The sequence below is a fragment of the Vulpes lagopus genome, chromosome 14, assembly GCF_018345385.1.
Source record: "Vulpes lagopus strain Blue_001 chromosome 14, ASM1834538v1, whole genome shotgun sequence".
NCBI lineage: Eukaryota > Metazoa > Chordata > Mammalia > Carnivora > Canidae > Vulpes > Vulpes lagopus.
In genome coordinates, this window is record NC_054837.1 from 2,787,023 (window position 1) to 2,811,858 (window position 24,836).

Below are 24,836 nucleotides of genomic sequence, written 5' to 3' on the forward strand. Positions count from 1 at the left end.
AGCACACAGAACACTTTAAAGAATTTACCAAATGCTGTAGAGGAAGTGTCGACATATTGCAAATGACTGAAATTATAGACTAGGCTTTCTAATCACCATGCGATTGAGCTTAAAATTAATGAAAACAACAGACACAAACTAGAAATTTCTCATACTGTTTAGATAATGACATATAAAGCTCTCATTATTTACAAGTGGCATTACTGCATATGTAGAAACCAACAATATTTACATATAAATTATTGCAGCTAAAAGTGAGCTTAACAAGTTTCCTGGGGGGAAAAATAAAATAAAAAAAAATAAAAAAATAAAAAATAAAATTAAAAAAAAAAAAACAAGTTTCCTGGGGACAAGGTCGATATTTTTTTAAGTTTTTTTTTTTAATAACAACAAACAGAATGAATTTTAATATGGATACCTTGTTCATAGCACCTACCAAAATGGAGTTTCAATTCTATCATTTATCTATCTATCTATCTATCTATCTATCTATCTATCTATCTATCTATCTATCTATCTATCATCTATCTATCTATCTATCTATCTATCTATCTATCTATCATCTATCTATTTAAAGATCTTATTTATTTATTCATGAGATACACAGAATGAGGCAGAAGCAGAGGGAGAAGCAGGCTCCCACAGGAAGGCCTATGTGGGACTCCATCACTTGGGGTAAGGTTTTTAAAGAAACAAAAAAAGAGCTTTCCGGATTATTGTGATAAATTATGTAAGTTACACACTAGTAATGACAACAATAGAAACTCAGTTTTTTTTTTTTTTTTGGTAAATATGAACTATGAGAGTTATAATTCTTTTTACATAGCTTTTGGGTGAAAACACATAGTTTTGTGAATTATTGCTCTTTTTACAGAACTCTACGGGGAAAGTATGTATTTATTCAGTTATTTCTATTATACCACTTGAGAAAAATTTTTAAAGATTTTATTTATTTATTTGAGAGAGTGAGAAAGCACAAGTAGGGGGAGGGTCAGAGGAAGAAGCTGATTCCCTGCTGAGCAGGGAGCCTGATGTGGGACTTGATGGCAGGAACCTGAGACCATTACTTGAGCCGAAGGCAGATGCTTCACCCAGTGAGCCACCCAGGTGCCCTCATATACCACTTAAGAATATTTACCCTACTTGTCATGTCCCAGAAAAACTAATGTCATATTGATTAAGTAATATCAATGATTCCCCTTTGACCAAATGTCCCTTTTCTTCCCTCTACAAGATTTTCCCGCATGCACAGCTTCTTTATGAGGCTCTATGACAAGGGTCCCAAGAGCATCATGTCAACTTAATAAATCTGTGTTTGATCAAGTTCTCTAAGTTATTAATAATAGGAAACTTTGAAGGATGTTTCATAAATCTACATTTAAAATGTCACTTGCAATTTAGGAAAGTGAAGGTTTGCAGTTGAAATTACCTTAGGTTTAAGGAATAATCAAGTTGTTTCGTAATTATTGACCTGATAGTGCATTGTAAATCATGTCCTGGTTAACAGCTTAAATGTCTATAATGTTTAGATTTACAATAATTTTAGTTCTTTTTACTTTTTTGTATTATTAGGCACACTCATTAAGAAATAACTTCACACCAGGTCAATTTTAAATTTATTTTCTTATCCAAAATCTGTTCACAGTAAGATTTTCTACATAGATCTTGCCCATTTGGTGGCATCATCTGTCCTGATATCGGATAGGATAAGGATAGATTACAGTGATCATGGTAGATTAATTCTATCATTCTACCAGAAAATTCATGACAATTGTCATTTATTAAGTACATTTATGAATGCTAAATGTTTTCCATGTGAAGCATCTCAAATGAGACTTCCCTGTGCCTACGCGTGGACTCATATCAGGTATGTGCTGCTGAAAGTGCAGAACTAGAGAACCATGTATTAACTAACAGGTAGTGAGAGGCAGCTCTAAGCCAGAAACCAAGGCAACCTGACTCCAAAGTGGAGTGTTTGATCACCACATGGCACAAATGCATCAGGCAAAAGAATGATGAACTCAGATACGTCCAGAAAACTCCATGCAATTTTGAAAATTTATATTCCTTCCTCATGTCTTAAGAGAAGGTTTTCAGAAAGGGTAAGGAGTAAGTACAGCCAATAGTATGAATAGTATTATGACTAACTTGAAAAAAAAGTTGTCCTTGCTTGTTGGGTCTGAATGACCAACTTGGTTCCCAGGTCAGTAAAGTAATGGTGTGCTTGTAGGATGTTAAGGATGACAGAGTGTGGCTCTTTGAGTAGCCACAAGTTAGGTGGTGATTCAGGGTGGCCTCTTCCTACTGCATTATCCCAGAAAACTAAGTAATTCTAATAGGCTTGGTTTCCTTGATGCAATAAATAATGGTGTCCTTGGGATAGTTATTGAGGATTAAAGGATACAGAAATTGTAAAGTGAAGCCTACAGATCTGGGGGTTCCTCGTGTTCATGGAGCGGTTGGAATGGTGATGGCCAACTTCCTAATTATATCCAGCCCTCCCATGTACATCCAGTCACCCTTCCCCAAATTTAATTCTCAAAGAAAAATACACCTGAGTATTTTCACTACAAAACATTTATTTTTACTGAAATGTTTTATTAAATTGTATTTTTACCACCTTTCTTAGGTTAATATTTGCATTACCTTATACCCATTCTAATTATGTTGCCAGTACTTATATTTCTTAAACTATGGGGAAAATAGTAGAATAATAAAAAAAAAAAGAGAAGGACTAAATTCCACGTAACACTGTAACTAATAAATATAGTTTTAAACTTCATTTTATTCACAGATGAGCACTTTCCTTATGAGATATCTTTCAACTTCAGCAGAGATTCTCTTTTTCATTCTGTTCAAACTTGGTGAGACTAATAACCTTGAAAACTCCCTTTAAATGCATCATGAGGGGGCACTGTAAAATATTTATATTTTAAAGATATTATTTATTCACTTGAGAGAGAGAGAGAGAGAGAGAGAGAGAGAGAGAGAGAAAGCACGAGCAGGGGAAAAGAGGAAAAGGGACAAGCAGACTCCATATTTAGCAGAGAGCTCAATGTGACAGTGGATCTCATGACCCTGAGATCATGACCTGAGTCATTTGCTTAACCAATTGAGCCACACAGGTGCCCTATAAAAATTCCTTATTTATGACTAATAGCTATAAATATAAATCATAGAATAGTGATGATATAACATCAGATCTGGATTGTATGTAGAGGATATATTTATATCCTATGTACATAATACATTTTCTATAGAATGCCTATGAATTCATGAGGAATTATAGGAAGTAACATGATCACAAACCTATCAAGATGACCATCTTGTCCAACTACATGTATAATACTTGATATACAATTGAGAGTATTTCAGATTAGCTGGCATCCTATATTGATTCAATTAGGATTTTATTTTATTAAAGTATTATTTATTAATATTATAATATTACAATCAATGAAATATTATTTATTTTATTTTATTTTACATTAGATGCTGTTACACTTATTTCTCCTGACATTTGATAATAAATACCCGTTAGGTTAATGTGCTCATTAATTTTTTTTAAATTGGGTTCTAAAATGTTTTATTTAGTTAAGATTTAAGTTAATGATTAAAAACATTTTAATGTCCATACCAATCAGCAGGAACTAGAAGCCGAACTCAGCCAAATTAAACCTTAGAAAGGTATGAGAATCTTTTGCTCACCCATTTATTTCTTCTTTCTCACTCAAATCTATCTTCATTTTTTGGCTGAGAGTTTGTTCAAATGTACACTGAACTTTTATTAAAATTAACTAATTAATTTAGTTTTGTAATAGGGGCAACTGGATGGCTCAGCCAGTTAAGCCCCCAACACTTGATTTGGGCTCAGATTGTGACCTTGGGGTCATAAGATCAAGCCCCACATTGGTTTTATGCTGGGTGTAGAGCCTGCTTAAGATTCTCTATCTCCCTTTCTCTCTGTCCCTCCCCTGCTCTGCACTCTCTCTCTAAAAATAAATGAATAAATAAATAAACTTAAAATAATTAAATGTAATATAAATAAACAAAGCTTTATTATTTTAAAAAATATTTCCTTATTATAGTAACTGATATGCTCAGATCTTGGATTTTGTTATAATGAAAGTGATTATGCAAATGGCCAGTTTAATCATTATATTTTCTATTATTTATTTAAACAATATCAGAACTCTTTATACCTAAATAACATTTTAGTTGAAGTAATGGAACATTATATAACCCACATTTAATTTCCCCTTTTGTTAACAGATTTTATTAGGGTGGTACATTTTTAAACAACTAACGAACCAACAGTGAAATATTTTTATTAACTTAAATCCATAATTTATTTGGATTTCTTAATTTTTACCTAATATCCTTATTCTCATTCCAGGACCCCGTCTAGGATACCATATGACCTTTAGGCATTATATCCCGTTAGTCTTCTCTAGACTGTGGCAATTTTTTTTTTTTACTTTTATTGTTTTTGATAATCTTGACAGTTTTTTTTTTTTTTTTTAATCTTGACAGTTTTGAGGAATTCTGATAAGATAAAATTTCTTTCTGGTAGATAGATGATAGATAAATAGATACATGCATAGATGATAGATTGATAAATATATAGATAGATGTGTGTATATATCACTTATGTGTATATATGTATATTGTGTATAGATCTATAGACCCCATTTGATTTTTGCTGATTTTTCCTAATAAAATGCTTTATAGGTTGAAGACTCTACCTAGGATCAGACATTGTCTTTATTTGCTGTGTCTTTGTAGTCTCAAACTTAGGTCCTTAGTATTCCCTTGCCTTTAATGACCTTAATAATTTTCAGGAGTGGGACAATTTGTACTTACCTGATATTTCTGTATATTATAAATCTTGTTCAGGAATATCACAAAGGTAATACGTGTTTTCCATAGCACATAACAAGAAAGACACACAATACCAATTTGTCCCATTACTGGTAATCGTAGCCTCTTCAAACCCTTACCCAACATTTTTATTAGTGATTTGTGAAGCATTGATTTGTTGAAAAACCTTGGGTGAAAATGCAAATCTCTGTGGTTGAATATATTTTCTTTCTTCTTCTCTTTGCCCCTTGAGCATTTTTTGAGTGCTTTCTCAGGCATGAAGCAATAAACTAGCAATGAAGTTTTGATCACGAATGAAGAGGTTAGCATACTAAAAAGGTAAATTTGAGAATTTATGGAATAATTTGCTTGCTGAGAATCTACCTATTTCAATGGCAATAATAATTTGAGTTTTCTAAAATGCAGACACTAGCTTAATTTAAGTTCTTTGTCTTTCTGTAAATATCTCAAAATTATTTCTCCTTAGGGTGAAATATAATTTATCTTTGATGAAATACATCATCCAAATTGCATCATTTCAGATTATCTGTATATCTTGAGTTCTGATATGTGCCAAATTGTATTTAGTTCCTCTTTCATTTCCCCTTTTCTTATTAATAGCAGATTATGAAATTTCTGAAATAATATATTTCACAGTGGCTGGGAGTTTTTACTTTGATTTCAAACAATCAGGGTTGCAATCCTGATCGACCAAGCAGTAGCATTACAACACGAGGCAGAAGCTCCTTGCCTATGATTCCACAATCATAAAATAAGTATAACAACAAAAAAATAATAAAGTTGTGTTAAAGGATTAAAAGTGATAATATGTTTGAAGTATTTAATACAGGTTCTGGCCAGGTGTCCCCAAGGTGTCTTGTGAGTCAACTTTGCCTTAGAATTATGCTCTAGAAATAGTTATGTATTTGAAAAACAAAGTGTCTTCACACATTAACTGCAAAATGTAAAATTGTAAATTGGGAGTAATTAGCGGAACAACACCAACCTCAGCGTTTTCTCACAATGGTGAAATGACATGATCTCAAAATCTATTCAATTTGAGTGTTCACTTTCCTGATCAAACTTAGTTTGATGCTCTTCTTCCACATTTCATCATGGCTGTATCATCCCCCTTCACTAAGACATGCATTTTTGGACATCTGTTCTTAGCAGTCATTTCAGTAGATCTAAGAGCACAGACGGCATCCATGATGAATCATAACAGTGAAATTTCATCTTTAGGTAAGGTAAGCATTTTTAACACATTTTATATGTGTTTTATTTACAATTGCTTGATACAATACGGTGATTTTTAAAATTAAATATATATTACAATATATAAACATATAAATATCTGTATCTATCTGTATGAAATGTACATGTATTGGAAACTTGATAAAAATCGCTAAACCTTCAGAGCGATACCCGTTCACAGAATTTCTTTGGAAAATAGCAGTAGCAGGTAATCTATAGCACACAGAAGCTTCAGTTCCCTTGTTTCCTTCCTCCAGGGAATTAGGCACATCTGGAAGCGAAATACCAGTGTGAGAGGCAAAAGGAGAAGGAGATTAATGAACAGGAAAGAAGCACACAAAAATATATTTTCTACTTTAAACATGTCAATGAGAATCAATCTTTTAGCTGTTTTAAAAGATTCACATATTCAACAAATTTCAAATTTAGTAATCTCTTATTATATTTAAATATATACTTATATATACATACACATGCACATATTCTCTGTGTATTTGTTTATATAGATACACGCATATACAATTTAAACTTCGTTACTCTTTAGTTTTTAAGTAAAGATGAGTAGAGCTGCTTATCACTCTAATAATAATAACCCTTCTCTTATTTTGAAGATACTTATATACATGGATTTGCCTATGATAATTTCTTCAGAAGAAGTGACTCTCTAGCTTTCATAATTAAAACACACAGGTGCAAAAACTGTATTATGTTAAAGGGAACATGAAAAACATATGTAATGTGTGCTCATTGCAATTCTAGAAAGTTTTAAGATACTTCACATAAACATTTGATTTGGATAAATATTGGAATAAAACACATGTTCTATTAATGAGTTGATATAAAACTAACCTAATGGGGATCCCTGGGTGGCGCAGCGGTTTGGCGCCTGCCTTTGGCCCAGGGCGCGATCCTGGAGACCCGGGATCGAATCCCACGTCGGGCTCCCGGTGCATGGAGCCTGCTTCTCCCTCTGCCTGTGTCTCTGCCTCTCTCTCTCTCTCTCTCTGTGACAAATAAATAAATTAAAAAAAAAAAAAAATTTAAAAAAAAAAAAAAAACTAACCTAATGGTCCCAGAAACGATTATAATAAGCTCTCAATAAATAATCATAGACCCAGAGATAACATAATTGAATCATTGTGAGAAAAAGCTGAAGTCCTCAACAAAGTGAACTGGTGTAAGGAATGCATCACTCCATTTCATTTGTGGAGATTCTCTAGGTTATCAAATATATCATGATCTCTAATGCCTTATTTCCAAGGCAGGGATGACTTGCAAGAAAGATCGTACAATAATTTTATCGGAGGAGGACGCTAAGGGCTGAATAGTAGCCAAAGAATGAAGGGTTCTCAACAGCTTTCAAATAGCACAGTATTATTAACTATGGTCACCACTTTGTATATTACATTCCCAGGATTTATTTATTTATTTATCTTTTAACTGGAAATTTGTACCTCCTGTGTCTTGGCTACTGTAAATAATGCTGCAATGACCACAGAGATGCATGTATCTCTTCGAATTAGTGCATTCATTTCCTTTGGATAAATACCCCCAAATGAAGTTACTGGATCATATATGGTAGTTCTATTTCTAGTACTTTTAGAAACCTCCATACTGTTCTCCACAGTGGCTGCACCAATTTACCTTCCCTCCAACTGTGCAAGGCCACCTGGGATTCAGTTTTATGGAGGCTGTCAAATAGGAATTGGTATCATTCTTTTCTTTTTTTTTTTTAAAACTATTTATTTATGATAGTCACAGAGAGAGAGAGAGAGAGAGAGGCAGTGACACAGGCAGAGGGAGAAGCAGGCTCCATGCACCAGGAGCCCGACGTGGGATTCGATCCCGGGTCTCCAGGATCGTGCCCTGGGCCAAAGGCAGGCGCCAAACCGCTGCGCCACCGAGGGATCCCTCTATGTGGATTTCTAATTAACATAGCACCTTGTATAGAAAAAAATCCGTAAGTTCACATCCACTGTTGTGTGGTCCTTTTCTATGCATCAGGTGACTATCTGTGGGGATTGATTTTGGACAGGATATGCTGTCCTACCGGTATATTTGTTTATTCTCAAGCCAATACCACAGTGTCTTGATTTATATTGAAGTCAGGGAATCGGGTCGTGTAAGTCTTCCAACTTAGTTCTTTAAGACAGTCTTTCTAGTCTTGACCCCATGACGTTTTTAGATTAATTTTAGAATCAGCTTATAAATCTCCACATAAATTGGTAAATGTATAAAGAATTGACATGTTTGCCTGCGGATAATGCCAATTTATTGATAGAGCATATATTTCTATTTATTTAGTTCTTTAATACACTATATATTTCTATTTATTTAGTTCTTTAATAAACTATCAATATATAGATCTAACATGTTTCTTGTAAGCACTTGAACCCAATTTTAACTTTGGCAAGCAGAAAACAGTTAAGTGGAGCAGAGGTGAGACTCAATCCTGTCTGTTTCTGGTCCATTGAGTCTTTGAGCCACACCCCTCGTGAATTACTAGTATTGTTTGTCACCTACAGCCGATCTTCATTGTCTACTGATTCTGTAATTGCAAATTTGCCTACTTGCTCAAACTTATGTATAAACCCGTGTTCAATACTTGCCAGACTTCCCCAGTCATTCACAGATACGTACAGAGGGATGAAAACTTTGAGTCACCCCCTGTACACGCTTCCAACTGAGGCCAAACAAGATGGTGCTTGGCCGTCTTGTTCCATGTCTCCTATGGTAAACAAGTGTCCTTTTTCCAGTCTAGTTAGTGCCACATTGTTCACATCTTTGTACTTCCGTTGGTGATTTTGCCCCAAGTGTCACGCTGCAGAATGTGGCCATCTGTGTTCCTAACCCAAGAAGGCAGATTGTACCTTACGGAGAGAATATATGTGTTAGGTGCATTTTATTCAGGCGTGAGTTATAGTGCTGTTGGCTGTAAGCTAAGTGGTAGTGAATCAAAAACACATATTAAATAAGGTGTTTTTAAACAGAAGTACACATAAAACAAGGTTATATATTGATTGGTTGATGAAAATGTTGTGACCAAAGGCGGGCAGTTGCCTAAGCTTGTGTTCCCCCCAGCGGTGTGATAACCCCAGATTCTCTCTGGAAGCAGAGGCTCAGTATTTGTTAATTCAGTGTTCATGGTAACTTTATAGAACATAATTACCATGGATAATGAGAATCAATTGTATTTATATGAAGCCGTGAATACAATGCTTCTGTGGGGAAATATTGCAAATAAGCTCCTTGTAGCTGAGGACACATCTTCACTTTTTTGGAGCATGGTTCATAATTTTTTGGTGACTTCAGTTAGCCACAGATCACAAGAATATAAGCAGTTATCTGAGAATTGTCCATTTTTTACACACGTTCGTATTCTATTCTTTCTTATGCATCTTGCTGAAATACTGAATTTTCTTGCTTTAATTTTCTTTAACTTTTACATTTGCATGTATCTATGCATTTTCTGTATTTCCCAATAGCTGTATAAAATCATTTGTGGAAAGAGACATGAACTAAATAAGTAAGTGACACCCTCGGGCAGCTGCCCAAGCTGATAATCATCCCATGCATTAGAATGCCCTTCAGAAAACCAAATTTGTATTTCTGAGACTTGTTGAAATGTTCATGGCAGATGTGCCCTGAAAACTGTGAATTAGAATGTATAGGGCAACACAGTCTTACAACAAACAGCCTGACTGTCATGTTTCAACCTCTACGTCGTGTCCAGAAATTCACAAAGTGCCAAGGTGGCATGCCTCCTGTACTGACAACCAGAAATGGTGATCTGTGTGTATTTATGTTTATGCAGTGTGAGTGTGCATACATGCGTGTGTACCTACATATGTGCTTACTTCTGGTGGGTTTACATATGATGAAAATGAATGAAATCTACTATTTTTTTTAAAACATTTTGCATGTCCTCACCCCTTTTGCTTGTTTGCATCTAGTGTGGGCCATTTCTTTGGGACCTTTCTGGTCTCTCCAGACTTTCCATATAAAAATTAAAAATGCTTTGTCTTCTTTTTGCTTATTTATTTTTCTTATATTGGCTTTAAACATCCCTCGCCCTAGCCTGTCTCTGAACAGGTCGACCATATGAGTGGTAGATCACAGATAAATGAGTGCAGTCCATTTCTGACCCGGGCTAGTGCTGCATTTTACCTGGTGTATGTCTTCGTGGGGATGTTTCATTATTCTAGCAGTTGAAGAAAGTAGGAGAAATCTGTGCTTAAGATGTTGGCCCAGGGATCCCTGGGTGGCGCAGCGGTTTGGCGCCTGCCTTTGGCCCGGGGCGCGATCCTGGACACCCGGGATCGAATCCCACATCGGGCTCCCGGTGCATGGAGCCTGCTTCTCCCTCTGCCTCTGTCTCTCTGCCTCTCTCTCTCTCTCTGTGACTATCATAAATAAATAAAAAAAAAAAAAAATAAAAAAAAAAAAAAAAAAAAAAAAGATGTTGGCCCAAACAACTACGGAAGAGAGCAGAGCTCACTAGTCGATGTAAATGCTGAACTAATAACGAGGCATATCTCCTGAGTCCTTTGCTGTCAACAACTAAATGCCACATTTTCAAAGTTGGAGGAGAAAATCTTTAATCTAATTGTTACTGAAACCATAAAGAGAGACAGCACCCGAGCGGAATATAACGCTGAAATCCAATGCTGTTAGAATAATGCCTTCCATTTATTTTTTTAAGGACCTAAATTCTCCTTTTAAAAAAGAGCTTAAAATCCTATTTAGAGATCGTTCATAACCTTTATTATGATATCATTATAGGAATGACAAGATTGATTCTCTTTGTCCATGACTAGGCAATTGTTTCTCTTTTATCTTCCACTCAAAGATATAAACTAATAGAATTTATTGTAGCATCATATTTCTACATGTAATTTCAAGGAATAGTAAGAATATATGTGGGCTCATAAATTCTCTTGGGGGCACCCAAAATAAGCTTCAGTCCTAAAATGAGAGTGATAGAAATTGAAATACTTTTTTGGATTAGCCTAAATTACCACCATAAACAAATGCATAGTAAATCCTTTTACGTGTAGTCCAACAATAGTTTTTGTTGGGCTTTGTCACTAAGTGCATGTTTATAAGGGCAACCAAAAATATAATGTCTGCTTTACTTTAAATGACTGTGTATTAAAAATTACACCTTTATAAATGTGATTTTTAAATATAAAAAAATAAATAAATAAATATAAAACAAACGTGGGTGATGAAGAGGGAAAATATTCATTGATGATAATATATTAAGGCGCTATAGCTTTTATGTTGCCTTTTATGAGTTTCAAAAGCATTTAGACAGCTGAAGAAAAATATAGAGCTTTTTCATGGTTAGGGTCTTTGAATTTGCAAATATGTCTTTGGATTTGCAAATATTACCTAGTGAGAAGTAAAATCCTTCAAATCATCTTTTCCAGCCAAATACTGTCATATAAGATTTATTTTTAGAAACTTAATCCTGAATAAGACTGGGAAACATAGAAAATGTTGAGGTGTAGAGAATATTATGCTTTATTTTCTCCTTCACTAAAAATAGTTCTTTTCTTATAACAACTGCGATTCCATTACTATCCAAATCATCAGGGAGGTTTCCTTTGCATCTGGGATTTTGAGACTCAATTGCAAGATTAGTTGTTTGTTTTTTTTTCCCCTACATATTTAAATAATACTTCAAACTTTGCATCTCATCAAATTGAATTTATATTGCTAAGCCAGCATGCAGAAAACTGTCAACCTGTCTACATAATTTAAAATTTCCAAAAGAAAATAATGTCACCATGTAGTAAAAATGCAGTCGGATGCTAGACAAACTGCTACACGGTCAGGTGAGAGAGTCATCAGGTTTTCTCTTGTGTATTTGTCTTACTTCGAAATACCTGTGATGTGTCATCACAACTTAAGCCCCAATGTTGCATAATGGACAGATGAAGTGCTATTGAATGTGTTGAAACGTTGCCTTCTTTTAATTTTAAAAACATTGTTAAAAAATTGGTGTTTGTAATAGTGATTTGATATAAACCAAATCTTTGTTATAACCTCTGGACCTTTTAGGTGCACAATAAATAAATGGGCTGGCACAATGGGTTAGATACAGAATGCTGGGATTGCTCTGGACACATGTTGGCTCCTCATAGTGATGCTCTTGCTCCCTGGCCCCATACCTCCTGAGCCTCCCCAGGCCCCCTGAGCCTTCCCAGCCCTCCCCTGAGCCTCCCAGCCCTCCTCCTGAGCCTCCCCTGCCCTCCCCCTGAGGCTCCCCAGCACTCCCCTGAGCCTCCTCAGCCCTCTCTAGCCCTCCCCTGAGCCTCCCCAGACCTCCTCCTGAGCCTTCCCATGCCACAATGAGCGTCCCCAGCCCACTGGCCTGTGGTCCCAGCTCTCCCACTTTCTCCTCCTTCCCCTTCATACCTGTGTTGTGCCCTTGGCTTCGGGACTTCAGGGTCCCTCCCCACAACCAGTCTAGTCCAGGACTGTATGTCCCCTCAGTGGGTAGATGGTAGCCATGGACATATTAGTTCCAAAATCTGCCCACACCTGTTGTTCAAGTCTTTCTGTTTCATTTTCGTCTGTTTTGATTCTTTTTGACTTTTTAAATCAGTCCCGCAACACAATTATTTTCTTTTTAAATTTCATAATTTAAAAATGGAAGTATACGTAAGAAGAGATGATTTTTTCTAAGAAAGCACAATATCTTTTGGGATAGGGTTTACATTTAAAAAGATAGAAAAATGTCAGCTTAGAAGTCTTTCAGTCACATTTTCCCTGAGCCATCCCCATGTGTCCATGTTCTCATATGTGCTGCTCAGACCATCACTTTTCTCTACTTTGTGTTCTGTTGGACCTTCTGGAAGTCAGAGTTTCCTTTTAGACCCTCCTGCCAGGATGTCTGACTTTGTAAATGCCCACGACTTTGTATTGATGGCTTGTTTCTTTAATTTTATTTGTATTTTTTTTTCTCAATCAGAAGTTGCAAAATACTGTGGTTGCTATACTCATGCATATATTTTGTTGGGCCCAGTTAATTCAGAGTTTAAGTCTTTAAAATCTATGGCTAACCTTAGAACCGAGATGCTTCTTTTTAACATTAGAGTATCTCCTACAAGACTATGTTCCAGTAGGACAAGAATTCGCTGGGGCTAAGCAGCAGCCACCACTTCATAGAAAATGTATGCCTCTCAGCTGGGCCTCGAGAGCATCAGGCTGGCTCCACTCATTCACATTATTTGGGGGGCCCCTGTAGAGGTTTGGATTTGTACCCACCTGAAAACAGGAGTCAATGAGATGACTCTTTCTTTTTCAATCTCTTTCAATTTCTCCATGAAAAAAATCACATTTAAAACTTAACATAGCATATCTCTAAAAATCAAAAAAAAAAAAAAGAGAAGAGAAAAAAAAGAAAAGAAAAGAAAAGAAAAGAAAAGAAAAGAAAAGAAAAGAAAAAAGAAAAGCCTTTGCTCCATAGAGGCAGAGAGGTTACGTTTATTGACAAAAATCCATTTATTTAAAAAAAAAATCCATTTATTCGTGGTTCAACGCAGCGATTAAGGAAGAAAAGTATAAGATGCAAGCACAACCAGAAAAGTCACCTTATTCTGTTGTGAGACAGGGAACGCTTTGTCAGGAATGGGTTAGGAGAAGGCGATCCCTAACTGGGTGGAAATACAACTAATGTGTGGGATTCCAGCTAAAGCTTGAGGACTGGAACCCTGGATGTTGGAAAACTGTGCAGTGAATGACTGACACATTAGAGAAAATAAAAGATGCTCTGGTGGAAAGCAACAATGAATAAAGCTAGATATGCAGGGCAAATGCCGCATCATGGGCTGGTATGCTGTGTTAAGTTTTAATTTTAATCCCAAATGGAGAGACCTGGCCATCTCGCCCGCACCCACCGCTCAGTGGCCTTGTGCAAAGGGAGAAGGAACTCCCAGCCCTCTCCCTCCTCTGACAGACAGGCCACCTCTGGCTCCAGCATCTCTTCCTAAGACTTCCAGCAGCATATCATTTCATTGATTTCTCTGAAATGCTTTTTGATTTTAAAATAAAGATGCTCATTTCCTCATACAGTTTAAATTCTAGCTTGTCAATAACTTAATGCATCAGGATTTTATTTTATTTTATTATTTTTTTAAGGAGGAACAACAGGTGCATTTTCTCCACAGGGACTAAGATGCTAATGCTCATAAATTGGTCCAAATGGGCCTCACACCGAGTTAGGGCCTTCTATTTTTAACCCAAAGCTAGGGCCACGGTGATGGAAATTTCGGCCTTTATGAGAATGCCTATGTCAGCTTTGCAAGGATTCTTTTGAAACGCTTCTGTGATCCTCACCCATGCTTTTATCTGCACTTGGTCTTGAGACCTACTTGAGGTTCCAGCAACCCAAGTGAGGGAGGAATGAGGTGAAAGTTACTGGAAAGGTCTACTGTTACCAACTGGGGCGAGGGCCAGCTCTTGAAAGAAGCAGTTGGCAGTGTCTAACCGAAGTATCCTTGGAGGTATAGCCCAGTAGGCTCCACCACTCCCAGTTACCAAGAAGGTCCAACCCAATGGGTGGGCTTGCACTCATGGTTGTATCTTTCTGGTTGCTTATGGCTACTTGGCATATGACCTGTTAATTCTTCGAGTCTACTGTTATTTATTTTTTCTTTAGACACATGCCATTTCCCTAGTCTTGCTATCATTGCTCCCTTGGGTCGTTGCAGCCTCCTAACTGGTCTCCTTAGCTTGAGTTTTGCCCTCTGAACTAACACCCCTAATTCCTTCTCTATAACATACCCAAAGTGATCTTCCTCCCAACCCCTGCCCCCCCCCAAAAAGAGAGAGAGAGAGAGAGAGAGAGAGAGAGCTGTGGGCCTGCTCTCTTCCTTTGTGTCACAAAAGGCTGGGCTTGTGCTGGAACACTTCTGGTGTGCTGTTGATGAAATGGGAGGTGACAGTTTTTATTTTATTTTTTTTTATTTTCAGCTCACTCCAGTTGGCACCACGATATTCACCGGATTTTCGGGAGACAATGGAGCTACGGACATAGATGATGGCCCAAACGGACAGATAGAATATGTTATCCAATACAATCCAGATGATCCGGTATGTCAACACCTACTTGCAATGCGACATCCACATGAGGAATGAAAATAGTGATTACTTCAGCCGATACTTCCCGTGTTATTCAATGTTTAGGTCCTCAAGCCCCATTAGTAGTAGTGATTCAGCTGTTATGAATTATCTCAAAAACTACAGTCTCTCAACTACTTGTGTTATATTTTTATTTATTTATTTATTTAATTTATTTTTGTATTTACTTATTCATGAGCAACACACAGAAAGAGGCAGAGACACAGGCAGAGGGAGAGGCAGGCTCCCTGCAGGGACCTGATGTGGGACTTGATCCCAGGACCCAGGATCACACCCTGAGTCAAAGGCAGATGCTCAACCACTGAACCACCCAAACGCCTCTCCACAGTGTTCTAATATAAAAGTTCAGTACTTATGTTAAAATTCTCAAAATATTCAGGGAACAAAAAAAAAAAAATAAGGAAAAAAGGAAATCCCACGGGCATAGCAGGGTCTAAGGAAGAGTTGGAGGTGTTTCGGTTGGCTATTTGTCTGCCCCCCCACCACATGTGTCTCCATATGCTTGTAGGCAGAGGCTGGGAGACACAGAGATGGGGAAGTATGAGGGTGGGACAGGAGAGGGACCATAAGGAGGAAGAGTCGCACAGAAAATCTAGTGGAAAAGAGTAAAGAAGGAGCAGAAGACAAAAAGACAAGAGAAATACTTTTCCTTAAGAGCAGGAACAGACAGCTGACTGCACCTTTCATTTCTGCACCAGTTGCCTTCTATACTATGTAGGTATGTAGGGTTTTTTTAAGGAATTAATTGTATGTGAACGCCGTGTTTCTAGCTTACATTTTGTGAAGGTCATTTCCTAATGTTTACTCTTCATGCTGTAGAAACTGAAATGCCCAGCAAGTATAGGACAGCCAGGCCATGAGTTTTGGGGAACTATTTATTGCATTGCATTAAAAACAATCCTATCCAAGGTTTAGGCGTAACAAGAGACAAAAATGCATTCCTTAGGAACGATCTTTTAGAAGTTTGTGAAGTTGAAATTTCCTGTCACCTGTGCAATAGAATGTGTCCCCCTTTCAAAAATTTGTGGGCTTAGCATAAAACATCATATGTACCTTTTACAGCCTATTGATTGCATAAGCCAATCAGCCACATGCAGTGTCCAAATTACAGAAGAAGAAAAGTGTACTCTAGCAAACTAGCACTTCTGTGGAATAAAGAAAGACATGCTCTGGGAATGTCCCTAATTGTGATGAAGCAAAAGAATAACACAACATGAGAGCAACTAATTTCGGGTGTATCAGGAGAGAAAGCATTAACCCAGCCACGTCCTTACAGAGAGCACCCACCTTCAGCCATCACGGACATTTAACGTAAACCTGAGTTACCTACTGATGTTTGTACCTGCCACTGTTCAAATGCTAGTAACTCTGCTTCTATGACTAGCACCATGATATTCATCTGCTACTTTCTTAATTTCAAAAGAAAATTGTGTAGATGACAAACATATTTAATCTGAAAATGTGGCCTCCTCTGGCTTTTGCAACCACAATTACGATTTCTTTCAAATTAGTCCCACCGTGGATGGAATGATAGCAGCAGAGATGGGTTGGTTCTACTTAAAAATCTCAGGATGCTTTGTTCATTTTGTGTGTTTGTTTTCCAACTGATGCAACATTATTCATTAGCAGAAATCCCAGATTAACAAACTCGAGTTTCATTCCACTCACAGATATTTTGTTTGGCCACAAATTCGAGAATGTATTTTATTTATTTATTTATTTATTTATTTATTTATTTATTTATTTGAGAGAGAGAGAGAGCATGAACAGAAGGGGCATAGAGAGAGAGGGAGCATCTCAAGCAGACTCCCCACTGACTGTGGAGCCCCATGTGCACTGCTGTCCCACGACCCTGAGGTCATGACCTGAGCCAAAATCAAGAGTCAGAAGCTTAACCAACTGAACCACCCAGATACCTTCAGCCATCAATTAATTTAAATCATTTTTGAGACAATATCTAAAAATTAGGAAATTTCACATGCAGACCTAGATTTCCCTTCTCTCCTAAGAAATAAAAATATGACAGTTTGGGTCCCAATTTCCAAATAAACCTGTCCAGTGTTTGTGTTTTTGTTTTGTTTTGTTTTGTTTTGTTTTCCCAGTGAATATAATCCTCAGGTCTAAATGCTCCACATTTGTAGAGTTTCCATATCTTTGCTGGTATTTCCCATGGTCTCACTTGCAGTGAGCATATTATTCACATCCCTGAGCACACACATAGTTAAAATAGCTGATTTAAAAATCCTTATCTGCTTATCCTAACATTGGTCTTTCCTGATCTTTCCATCTGAAAAGACATCTCACTGATGGGTCAAGTTGTTTTGAACTCCCTCCTGGACACTGGGAATGCTCTGTTGTGTAGAGACTCTTCCTTCTCTTATATTCCTCTGAGAAGATTTGTCCATATGTTTGTTTTTAATTTACTAGAGAACATTGTTGGACTTCAATTAGAAGCTCTTGGGTGCAGCTCGCATCCCAATTCTGTGTACTTTTCCTTAGTGCACCTGTTCTAGTTGGCCTCATGCAGGTGTGGTCTAGAGGTCACACACACCTTGGACACAGTTTATGTGTGGCATTTGTGTTCTGCCTTCCTGAGGTCTCTTTCTAGTTCACCACCCCCCTTCCATCAGCATTGGTTGTCCCAAAATCTATCCTCTGATTCTTCTTCAAGCCAGATAGACTTTCTTTTTTTAAAAAAATTATTTATTCATGAGAGATACAAAGAGAGAGAGAGAGAGAGAGAGAGAGAGGCAGAGACACAGGCAGAGGGAGAAGCAGGCTCCATGCAGGGAGCCCGATGTGGGACTCGATCCCGAGACCCCAAGATCATGCCCCGGGCCAAAGGCAGGCACCAAACCACTGAACCACCCACGGATCCCCACAGATAGACTTTCTATCAGAATTTTAACTCCCCCTCCGGGTACTAAGTACAGTAAAACAGCAAACTCTCCCACGTTGTCTCTTCTATCAAGTGTGTGATATTTCCCAGAGTATGTCTACTTTGGTTATCTCTCTAGGGATGTCTAGTATTCTTTTTTTAATTATTTTTAAATTTTGTCCAGAGTTTATAGGTGTTGTTTGTGGAAAGACCAAGTTAGGTAGGAGATAATCAACCACATAAAAGGTCAATTAATTCCCAATATGTTCCTTTCTTTGATGTATCTTTAGAAGACGAGCACACATACTCGCTTATGCTCCTGAGCCATTCTACTTTTCCTGAATATGAGGCATCGGTGACAATGATATAATTATTTCAAAATTTTAATAGCAACAGAACAGCATACATTTATGTGATCGATGACTGTGGATCTGCAGTGCTGAGCTATCTGCTTGTTTGCCCCTGGCGCTGGTTCATAACCAGAAACACTGAAATTTCAAATCTATGTCAGGAAGAGAGAGTTTGGAGAATCTATTGAAACGTTCTCTACTCATCTCTGTATTTTTTTAAAAAGGGGGGTAACCTTCTAATAAGAACATATGTGAGTATACCCTCATGTCTTTGTGTTCCTATATATCAGAGAAATAAAAATATAACATCCCCTGAAATTATTATGTTGAAGACTCACAGACATAGTAGATATCGATTACCATTACTATACACCACCACTGATCCTTGAGATAAGTTTCAGGGGTCAGCATGATATGTTAGGTATCTATTACAGTATAACAAGCCATCACGAATTTAGTGTCTTAAAACAGTGCATACTGATTTTTGCAGCTTCTGTGACTTAAGAGTCTAGACTCAGCTTGGCGGAGCTCGCTGCTTAGGCTCTCACAAGGTTGCAATCCATATGTAGACAGATTAGTTCTCTCATGGAGGCTCAACTGAGGAAGAACTTCCTTCTAAGTAAACTCAGACTGCTGTCAGAATTCATTTCTTTATGAGTTTAAGACCAGGAGGTCTTAGCTTCTTGCTGACCATTGGATAGAAGCTGCTCCCAATTTTGAATGTTGTATAAACAGATCTGTTTTGAAAGTTTTTTTTTTTTTTTTTAACAAACTTACACAAAATAGAGGGGATGAAGTTTCTATTCTGGTCTTTTTTTTTTTTAAGATTTTATTTTGTTTATTCATGTGAGACCCACAGAGGCAGAGATATAGGCAGAGGGATAAGCTCCCCTGTGAGGAACCCATTGCGGAACTCGATCCCAGGATCCCGACGTCACAACCTGAGCTGAAGGCAGATGCTCAACTATTGAGCCACTGAGGCTTCCCTATTCTGGTCTTAATACAGAGTAAATTGGAGATAGTCACTTGTATTATTAGCATCTTTGTTACCCTACTGGTATTTTCTTTATAATACAGATGAACATTTGTACTAGATGTGACATTAAGAAGAAACACGCATTTTTACTATTTGAAATCATAAAATTTTAATTACCAATGTTGCAAACTCATCACTAAAACAAAGCACTTTCATTTAACCCATGAGCAGAATCAGAATAGTTAAAATTGAGCTTTCTTTTCTTTTTTTCCCCTTTTCTTTTCTTTTGCCATCATTTTCATTGAATTTTATCTAAAATAAACCCAGAATGAGTTTAGGGATGAATAGATGCTGAACTGATTGGCCAGATTTAAAGCAAAAGCATTTATTTTTCTGGCTTCCAAAATAGTCTGGTTCTTCCTGTCTTTGGAGATATGCCAGGAATGCACTTTTTTTCCTTTGTTTTTTTTAATTGGAAGAATGAACTGTTCTGGGTAATGAAGTATGAGCTCACTGAACAAAGTACAATTCACCATCCCCCTTCTTCCCCTTCTCCAATCTTCCTCCCCTGACACCAATGTTGAAAATGGATATTATATAGAAATCACAAATTGCCATGTTTGAACTCTTTGGTGCAAACAAATGGTGGTAGCAGAGAAGATTTCCAAACACCTGAACTTTGATTTAGAAGTATCCCAGGGCTATTGAGAGGTAACCCTAAAATCACATGAGATATTTCACAGTTGGTTATTATCAGATGACTCTGGTGGAACCCACTGATCAACATGGAAAGTTGTTTTTTTTTTTTTTTTTTTTTTTTAATATGAGCATATTGGGGCACTTGGATAATTCAGTCGGTTAAGCGTCCAAATCTTGGTTTCAGCTCAGGGTCCATGATCTCAGGGTCCAGGTATGGAGTGCCCATTGGCTCTGTGCTCAGCAGAAAGTCTGCTGGAGATTCCCTGCCTCTGCCCCTTCCCCCATTTTCTCTCTCAAATAAATAAATCTTTAAAAGAAGAAATGAGAGTCTTAAATCTGAAGCCTACAGGCAGTATTCCATTTTCAGATTGTAAGCATGCTCTCTGTAACTTTCAAAGGGACTAAAGCTGCAACACCACATCCTCTAATTCATATTGTATTCAAAGGAATTGACTGTCCCTTTCCCTGTTTTCAGACATCCAATGACACCTTTGAAATTCCCCTCATGTTGACTGGAAATGTAGTGTTAAGGAAGAGGCTCAACTATGAAGACAAGACTCGGTACTTTGTCATCATCCAAGCTAATGTGAGTATTCAATTTTCCTAGCTTCCCTCTTGGGAACTTAGGAAGTAAAGCCCTCACCCACACTATAGAAGTGCTCTGAGAGTGGTTGGTGTGATGGCCTCCACTGGGTGGGGAGAGATGGGGGCTGCCCACAGCAGAACTTAGATATTATATTCTTCTAGATGGGGAAGGGGATGGAATGGGGCAGGGGGATTGTTTCTACACACTGTTTCCTTCATTCAGAATCATACCCACTCTTCAATAATTTGCCTTCGGCTCACACCAAAGTGTTTCTCAAAGTGGAATGCCTGTAACATCAGCAGGAGAATCACTGTGGGAATATATTAAACCCGCCGATTCCCGGACCCAGCCTCAGATCCTCTGAATAAACATTTCAAAGGGTACAAGTGGAGTACCTGCATTTTTATTAACTGCCCAAGAAATGACAGAGTTCACTAAAGGAAGAGAAAAACTGCCCAGTTGGCAACCTTTTCCCCCATGGCTGTGATCTCTTGAATAGTTGCTCACTAGGCATCAGCTACTGTGACCATAACCTGGTTGTGTGCACAGCAGGAAAATCAGTTGCTTACCTAAGGAAGATTTTTATTACTTTTTTAATAAAATCCTTAGATTTATGCAGATCAAGGGTTGGTTTGACTACTCAAGTATCTCACCAAGGACTCTGGTTACTTGTCTCCTTAGGCACTGTGCCTGTTTCCTGAAATTTGGTTATTTTTCCAATGTCTTATTTGTCAGATGCTAGTCAATACTACAGCTGTAAGCATCACAACTGCATTTCAAGGCTGAGTGTAAGCAGGTGGAAAGGAAGCAAAACTAGGACTCATGTTGGTCTATTCCTCCTTTGTCTGTGAGGAAACTCTTTCCAAGTCCTCTCTCACCCAACTTCAATTCAGCGTCTTGGTGTCCAGCAGATATTAAAAAAATGTAACATCCACCAGGGAGAGCATCTCAAAGCTCCTCAAAACCCTGAAATCTTCTTTAAAATATTATTTCTGGGCAGGGGGTGGGGGAGAATGGGTGACGGGCACTGAGGGGGGCACTTGACAGGATGAGCACTGGGTGTTATTCTGTATGTTGGCAAATTGAACACCAATAAAAAAATAAAGTTATTATTAAAAAAAATAAAATAAAATATTTCCAAAAAAGTAAAAAATAAAATAATAAAAAATATTATTTCCATGAAAATGAAAATGAGAAGAAAGAATACAGTTTCCCTTGCCTGACTTAGAATCTCTCATAAAATGTAAGGAAAAGTACGACTGTTGTGGAATATATTTGAAAACTAGTTTTTATGATGCTTTTTTAAAATGAGGTATTTTAAAAAAAAGAAGGAATGCAAGCTAAAACATCTGAGTTGCTATTCCATTTAAATTATTTATAAAGACATCTGGAACAATTTGTATGCAATTTGCTAGACTGCCCATAACTGACGGAGGGAGTGTTAAATTTTTAGCATTTCAGGGATACAATTAAAATTATGAAATAGAAGCCTATGCATGAATCATCAAAAGGAAGGAATGGAATTGGCAAGAAATTAAAGAAAAGGTTAATTTATCTATAACAATTTTTATAAATTTAAATCATACAGTATACAATGTGAATGTTAAATACAGGAGATTATAAGCTTTTTTGTGTTTTTAAAAACTTTCAGAGATATATTCTTCTAGTGGTTTTAGAATATACCAAAATTAGGATGAATTATAATTTATTCAACTATACTTTCCATTTTTTGTTTTGTTTTGTTTTGATTTTTTGGCATAGGATGATATCTACCCCCATGACCCTCCGAAGAGGCAGTGGGTGCAATTTTGTGGCAAAAACATTCATTCTAGAACGACATTGCCTGGATTTAAATGTCAGTGCTGCCATTGACTAGCTGTGTGACCTTGGGCATATGCTGTACATCAGGTTCCTACCTAGTAAAATGAGGATATTAACAAAACATCCCACACAGAGTTCTTGTGAAGATTAGCCAACTAGCAACCATAAATATACTTAAGACGAATGCTTGGAGTATATGCTCATATCGTTACAGTATTCTATAAATTACGTACTGGCACTTTATTGTCTAAAAATGAATGATTTAGGGGCATCTGGGTGGATCAGTCCATTCAGCCTTGGACTCTTGATTTGGGCTCAGGTTGTGATCTCAGGGTCCTGGGATCGAGCCCCATGTCAGGCTCTGAGCTCAGGGGAGTCTGATTGAGATTCTCTCCCTTCCTTGGCCTCCCCCTCCCTTCATACTCTCCATCTCTCTCTCAAATAAATAAATAGATAAAATCTTTTAAAAATTGATAATTTAAAAATGGAATTACTATGAGAAAAATTATGCATGGCTATGCATGTATAGGCATAGATTTTTAATTTTAGTAAATTGCCCCATACCATTTTCAAAAGTATGACAACACATCACTGTCCCACAAATGGTGAAGAATCGCTTGTTGCCTCTACATCGTAGACACATAATTTACTTAAAACAGTGTGTTGTTGGAACTGAAAAGCTGGCTCATATTTGCTTGAAGACCGATTATGAGTCTGTTCTCAGCTCCGAATTCAGTGACCTCATCTTTGTGACCTAGTGGTGTGGTACCTAGAGTTTGGAAAGTGACAAATGCTACAAACCAGGGGTGTTTCTCTCAGAGAGATGGTTCAGAGATGGACAAAGATCAGTGGGCTTTCCTTCTGTTGAAATTTCCAATATAAGTCCGTACCACAAATTCCAATTTTGACATATTACCCTAAATCACAAGGAATCAACCTCATCTATTTATACATAGATATTATTCAAAACCAGCTCTCCTTTGTATTAGTGTTATCCTGAGGGAAATACTAAGATTCTTAGATCCTCAAGAGTCCTTGATCAATTGTCAGAAAGAAGAAGTTTACATTTAATTTAGAATCATAGCCAGAGTGATTTCTAGGTTGCCTTATCAATAACAGGGCAAATTTTAATATTTTATGAAGTATCAAAAATATAAATAAGGGACACTTGTTGTCTTTTGTAACAAGATATTATAATTCCTAAAAATATTATTTATTTCTTATCTGTCTTTTCTCATCATGCTATGAATATTCAAAACCTTATGTAAACATTATAATTATATGGGCTTGGATATAATAAAATCACTTTGTGTACTTTTAGAGATCAATTTATGTAAACAACTTTTCAAAACTAGCCCTCACTCTGACCTTCCCTCACCTCTACTTCCTACAGATTGTGGAGGAAGCGCTAAATTGTACACCTCCTGTTTTTAGTTCTGCCAATTTCTTGTGTGTTTTTGGGGAATAGAAGTGAAATAGGAAGATGGTCCTTGACGCCTAACAAATATAAACTGTTTCAGTCATGAAGACATATAAGCATGTGAAGATGCAAACTATTATGCTATTCTTTTTTTTTTTCTATTATGCTATTCTATCTGCTAGTATGTGTGTAACAATTAAGGAAAATTGTTATCAAACAACAATAACAACAACAACAACAAAAACACTTCCAAGAAAAAAAATTCTAAAATTATTTAGGTCTACACAGGCTTGTTGCTTTTTCTTTCTCTTTTGAATAAAGGAATCTAACAGAATCAAATTCCTCCAGGATAAGTTCTAAGTTTCTAGTCAGTGAAAGTCCATCTATCATCGGTGAACGGAAGCAAAATGAAGACCTCTGTGGTCTTAGGTACCTGAGTTAGGGTCAGAAAACTCAGGGCAACTCTAATTATGTTGCAATTTTTTTTCTTTCTCTCCTGCAAATACCTGATAAGGTAATGAAAGAGTTTAATGTATGTATCTATGAGTCAGTCTGGTAGGTGCTTCTAGCCTTTTTTTATTTTTATTTTTTTAAGCTACAAACCACTTGAATACTGAATACATAAATGTAGGAAGTCTCTGTTCTGAGGCTCCTATGGCTCAACAGGAAATCAGAATCCGCATGCTTGTTCTATACTCACTTTAAAACCGAGATGCATACAATTTCATAATATTTGGTAGAGTCCACACCATTCCTGTCCCCACTCGGACAACCAATGTTTAACTTAAATACACTTCTAAATAGGGAGCAGATACTGAATGTATTAGAAATCAGCATTCATC

General features: G+C 37.0%; 1 protein-coding gene across 5 annotated transcripts in view; it reads left to right on the forward strand.

Annotated features, from left to right (window-relative positions):
• PCDH15 (protocadherin related 15) overlaps positions 1-24,836 on the forward strand; it is a 743,522-nt gene that overhangs the window by 260,985 nt on the left and 457,701 nt on the right. For all 5 annotated transcript variants that reach the window (XM_041729528.1, XM_041729523.1, XM_041729527.1 and 2 more), the window contains 2 exons: positions 15,097-15,216; positions 20,643-20,753. In XM_041729528.1, coding sequence (XP_041585462.1) covers positions 15,097-15,216; positions 20,643-20,753 — 231 coding nt within the window. The remainder of the gene's footprint in view (positions 1-15,096; positions 15,217-20,642; positions 20,754-24,836) is intronic.